Consider the following 6,180-nt stretch of genomic DNA (forward strand, 5'->3'; position numbering starts at 1 on the left):
CTGCAGAGTACTTTACCAATCAGAAGCAAGGAGGTTGCTTGTACGTTTGGTAATAACTTTTTATGGTATATACCAAACAAGACACAACAATATTATTCATTCATTCAAAGAGAGAGTCTTTCAAGCTTCAAGAACAGCAAGGGACTTGATTGAAGTGCTGCGATTTGCTTTCTGTACCAGCTGCTTTTGTTTGCTTGTAATAGTTCTGATATTGTAAGATCCGTTTCACTTGTGAAAGAAACGTTTCAAACTTGTTTGAATCATTGTAAGAACTAGGTTAAGGGTAACTTAGGTTCTTACTCTAAAAGTCTATATTAATCGGTTAGGATTAGTATAGTGGGCGGTGTTGTATCCGCTTAGCAAAGTCTAAGTTATCTAAGGGTGATAGCTTAATGGGCAATGTTGTATCTGTTCTGGCTCATCTAAGTAATAGGAGGTATTGCTTAGAGTTGGGATTAGTAGTCTAATCTCGGTTTGTAAACTTGCTTTTACTTTTGCTTGGAGAAGATTAGTGAAAGAAGTTTGAAAAGTCCTGGCAGGCCAGGTCGTGGTTTTACTCCCTTGAGCAAGGAGGTTTCCACGTAAAGTTGTTGTGCAATCTTTACTTTCAGCACTTTGTTTATTTTCTGTTATTGTAACTGTGTTGAGGACCTGGTCCCATCTAGACTAGTGGACGCATACATTCCAACAATTATCATCATCATCGTTTCCACGGGCAGTCGTTGTAGGCATATGATTTCCTGATTCACTAGTGCAGATAGGCCTCTGGGGTTGTGTATCATCATCATCGTTTTCACTGACAGTTGTTGTAGGCATATGATTTCCTGATTTTTTAACTTTACACCTAATGTAGCACAAAACAACATCCTCGTGCTTCATTATACCTCTATTTGTTAACAACTTTTTTACCTTGTCGTCAAGACTATACTCTTTCATGATCCAAGAAACACCATTAACTTCATCCTTACCATCCTTTTTATTTTCTTCATAGTTATAAGTTTTTTTTATCCCGACTTTCTTTGCACCTACCGGTTTTCCTTTGCCCTTCCCTTTCCAACTTCCTCCTCCAATCAAAGTCCGAATAAACCTTGTATGGTGCAGTTCTAACTTCTTTAATTTAGTAAAGAAATATTTAGTATCTGATGAGTCTTCCAATAACTCCCATGGCTTCTTACTCCTGTAAAGATCTTCAAATTCAATATCGTTGCAAACGTAATTTTTAGAAGCAACAAATTTGATTAGGTAGCGAATAAGTTGTTCATCTGTGGGTCGAAACCTGACTCCTAATTCTAAATTTGGAGAATCACTCGTCATAATTGTTGAAAAGAGTGAAAAAAAACTTTTTTATTTTTAGGCAAATGGCCCAAAATAGTGTTGATCAACGATATATGATTAGTTTACGTGATGTATTATTAGCTGACTCTATAGAAATTTGATACAAGAACTGTATAGAAAAATTGTGCTAAGGCTGTAAATTGAAACTTTTTTTAAGAAATTCGAAGAACTGTATTGATGCACAAGGCCTTCTATATATGTTTGTTTATATTATGGCGGTAAAGTAATTAAAAAATGGAAACCAAATTTAAGAAGAATTGGGAAATCTAAATGCTAAAACTTACCTTATATTTCAAAATTAGTTACCTAAAATCACCCTAATACAAACGTAATGCAAAAACTTTCCATATATAATAAATTTAAAGTCTCCTTTTTCTGTTTCATTAAATAAAATCAGTTATTAACTGTAATGCAAATACCAAGGCCTTTTTTTCTATTTTATTTCTAAGTTTGTTTGTATAAAGCCGGTAATGGGAACCAAATTTAAGAAGGATTGTGAAATCTAAATGCAAAAAAAAAAATGTCGTTATATTTCAAAATTAGTTACATAAAATCACCCTAATACAAAAGTAATGCAAAAACTTTCCTTATATAATAAATTTAAATAAAATTTGATGTATAAATAAACTAGAGAGGCAAGGCCCGTGCCCAATATTGACACATAATTCTTTTGAAGGAGAAAATAATAGCAATTATATGGCAGAGAAAATGATGATGGAAAAAAATTGCTTGCACAGATTGTTGCTAAGTGATGCAAAAACTTTCCTTATATGACTTAGAGTACGATTTTTGATATTATATCTTTAGGGGATTTTTAGGGATTAAGGTCTGAAAAATACCCCAACTTTGGTCGGATTTGCTGTTGCGATACTAAACTTTCATGAGGACCTATTACCTCCCTAGACTATTTAATACCGTATTTTAAACATATATATTTGCTCACGTGGACATAAAAAATAAAGCAAAATTATAAATAGTAATGTGTCCACGTGGGCACATATATACCTTTAAAATACACTATTAAATAGCTCAGGGGGGGTAAAAAATACGGTATTAAATAGTCTAGGGAGGTAATAGGTCCTTATGAAAGTTTAGTATCGCAACAACAAATCCGACCAAAGTTGGGATATTTTTTAGACCCTTATCCCTATATAAAATGATGTAGTTTAAAATGCAAAAGAATATGCAAGAGAAGATTTAAAAAAAATAAAAACTTGCTTACTGGAAGGTGCTAAGTGAAGTGAGGGTGGACACTGTACTCTCTCTGGTGGAGGAACAACCTTAATCTTCATGTTTTGCAATTCCATTTGGGAAATGGAGCATTATTTTATGGCATAATACATAAACATATTTTTTTAAATTGATTTCAACTAATATTTATATTTTTTTAATTTTGAGTGTGCACAAATAAGTATTTAAACTTATATAAAATTGAACAAATCAACACATTCATCCTATGTGTAAAAAATAATGTTATGGGGTGATACCGTCAAAATTGTGACAATAATATAATTATCGTTGTATAATATTTAACAATAATAATAAATAAAAATATTTAGCGACATGTCACATGTTGATACTTTGCTTAAATTTCCTTTGTGTAGAGCAACAATTACATAAACATGGTTTGTTTTCAGATTGGATATCTCATTATTAAATGGAATTTTGTTTCATTATTTGAGTTGACTAAGTTAATATAGAATTGAGATCAAGAGTTGGTTAATTAAATAATCTTTTATAAAATTAAGTTATTTAAATTAAAATGAAAAAAAAAATTAAGATATTTAAATTATTTCAAGTCAGATACATATAGATACATTTTTTTTGCTATCAGATACACTTGTATATGGATAGAGGAGAATGAGAACAAGAGGGAGGCTAGCAAGATTTGTTTATCGATACATGATGAATCACAAGGTCATTGTTTGATGTATATTGGTGACATAATGATCGTCAGTAGAGACACGAATGACATAAATGCTACTAAACATATGCTAGAAAGCAACTTTAATATGAAAGATCTTGGAGTTGATGATGCGATATGAAAACATATGCTAGAAAGAAACTTTGATAGAACTCCATAATGTTTAGCATTGTTACAGTCTCATTACATTGAAAAGGTACTTGACTAGTTCAAATATTTGGATTTTAATATTGTCAAGACTACAATAAATGTGAGCTTTTCACTTCAAAAGAATGAAGACGAAAGTGACTCACAATTGGATTATGCTAGAGTATTAGGAAGTATGACGTACATCAGGAAGTGTACGCGATCAAATATAACAAATATCCAGAAGTGACTCACAATTGGATTATGCTACTCAAAACTATGCCTTGCATTATAACAGATATCCAGAAATATTGAAAGGCTATAGTGATTCAAATTGGATCACTGGGATCAAATAAAGTAAAATCCACAAGTGGGTATGTATTTACTCTCGATAGAGGAGCAATGTCTTGGAAATCTTCCAAACAAACATGTATCGCTAACTCTAAAATGATCTCTGAGCTTGTCACTCTAGATAAGGCCGGTGAAAAAATTAAAAGACTCCGGAATTTCTTGATAGATATTCTCTTTTGGCCCAAACCATTGGCATCAGTATGCAGACACTTTGATAGTCAAGATGCAATAGGTAGGGCATGGAGCATGAAGTTTAACGGAAAGTCTCGTCATATAAGACGTAGATATAATAGAGTTATAAGACTACTCTCTAGTGGAATTATTACAATTGACTATGTAAAGTCAAATGATAATGTGTCAGATCCACTTATAAAAAGGCCTAACTAGAGAGAAAGTTGAAAGATCATCTAAGGGAATGGGTTTACGGCTTTAACAAGTCATCATGGAGGTAACACTAACTAGCAGACTGGAGATCCCAAGAGCTAGGTTCAAGGAGAAAATAAAGTTGTGACTAACAGTTCGACATTGTCAACCAACTCAATCCATTCTCATGATGAAGACAATGCTCAGGAACAACGTAGGGGTGTTCACGGGTCGGTTTGGATTGGTTGTTGATCAAAACCGAAACCAAACCAACTTAATCGGTTTTAAAATTATCAAATCCAAACCAAACCAAATATAATATACATTTATTGATTTGGTGGTTATCGGTTTCGATTTGGTTTGGTTCGGTTATTCAGTTATTAACCATACACAAAAATAAAAGAAACAAGTCATTCAAAATGTGAAAAAAGTGACAACAATCCATTCAAAACGAAAAATAGTTAGAATGACTTAAATTACTGAACTTTCGATCACTAAATTTACTATCAATAAAGCTTTAAAATTCATTATATTGACCTATAAAGAAGAGACAATAACATTTTCAATCCCACAAAGAATTGTCATAGACACTCATATACATGAAATCAATAAGATAAATGTTTCATCTTGGACATTTTTGCTCTCAATAAGTAAATTATAAAGAAATTTTAATGAAAATATGTATAATATCTTTAAAATTGTTTATAAAAATAATATATTAAGTATGTATATTAATAAAATATATGTATATAATTCATCGGTTCGGTTCGGTTATTTCTTCGGTTTTTTTCCGAATAAAACCATAACCAAACCAAATACTATCGGTTTTCAAAAATCTAAAACCAAATCAAAACCAAACCCAAATAAAATCGGTCTTATTTTATCGATTTGGTTCATTTTTTCGGTTTGGATCGGTTTTTATACAAACCGTGAACACCCCTAGGAACAAGGATACAACTTTAAGGCATGTTAATGAGTTAATAAAGCTTAAAGTTTTTAATGATTAGCTAAATTTGACATATTTGACCAAATAGTGTATCTATGGGATAACATGGTTAGAAATCACCTATGTGAGTGTAAAGTGTAAGACGTTTCAAAGAGGATGATTGTAAAAAGCCCATCTCTCTATACACTCATGAAATCAGGAGGTGTTTATGGCTGAAACAAACACAACTGTAAGAACCATAAATGGTAAAGGGTTGATTGTGTGACATATGATTGTCTAGGTATACACCAAATGTTGACGTTTTAAAGATATCAAATCTACCGATTGACCGAGTATATCCGACATATTTATTCACTACGGAAAGTTTAAAGGGAAACCTACTTATCCAGATGCAATTGATTCTTGCTTGTAAAATATATACACTTGTTCGTTTCTTTGTCTTGGAGTCATTCCCCATTCATGCGGGAGATTGTTGGGTTTTAAAAGGTGTGAATGGAAAATGAAGAGTTGCAACTTTTATGAAGAGTTGCAACTTTTATGAAAAGTTGCGACTTTTATGAAGAGTTGTAACTTTTATGAAAAGTTGTGACTTTTATGAAAGGCTGTGACCTTTCCGAAAGATTGTGACTTTTCCAAAGGGTTGAGACCTTTCCGGTAAGGAACAATAAGCACCATTTCACAATATCCTTTGTTGTCTATAAATCATTTTAAGAGAACCAATTTTCTGGACTTCTTCTACTACTACTACTAAATCTAGCATTCTAAGTGTACTTTACTGCCGTTGAGTGGTTCGCTGACACTGTGGTTTTAGATACGGATACACCGGTGAGTAAGATTGTTCTATCCTAAGAAGACATATTCCATTAACCTCGGATTGAGGGGAATAATTTCCTTAAGGGGACACTGTGCATTCAGTAGGATCGATTTTCTTCTTTGAGAAAAATATTTTGTATATTGTTTCTAATCTGTTATTGATTCTATTTTTTCTCTATTAGTTTTTACCTACTTATCCAGATGCAATTGATTCTTGCTTGTAAAATATATACACTTGTTCGTTTCTTTGTCTTGGAGTCATTCCCCATTCATGCGGGGGATTGTTGGGTTTTAAAAGGTGTGAATGGAAAATGAAGAGTTG

At 32.4% G+C, this 6,180-nt stretch overlaps 1 protein-coding gene across 1 annotated transcript; it reads right to left on the reverse strand.

The window, feature by feature from the left end:
* Nucleotides 1–120: 120 nt before the first annotated feature.
* LOC107061324 (NAC domain-containing protein 78-like) lies at nucleotides 121–1,314 on the reverse strand. The gene is made up of 2 exons (XM_015310389.1): nucleotides 910–1,314; nucleotides 121–180 (listed from the first exon to the last, which is right to left on the reverse strand). The coding sequence occupies exons 1-2, from the start codon at nucleotides 1,312–1,314 to the stop codon at nucleotides 121–123; spliced, it is 465 nt and encodes a 154-aa protein (XP_015165875.1).
* Between the last annotated feature and the right edge of the window lie 4,866 nt (nucleotides 1,315–6,180).

This window comes from Solanum tuberosum, unplaced genomic scaffold (assembly GCF_000226075.1).
Source record: "Solanum tuberosum cultivar DM 1-3 516 R44 unplaced genomic scaffold, SolTub_3.0 scf00129, whole genome shotgun sequence".
Classification (NCBI taxonomy): Eukaryota; Viridiplantae; Streptophyta; class Magnoliopsida; order Solanales; family Solanaceae; genus Solanum; species Solanum tuberosum.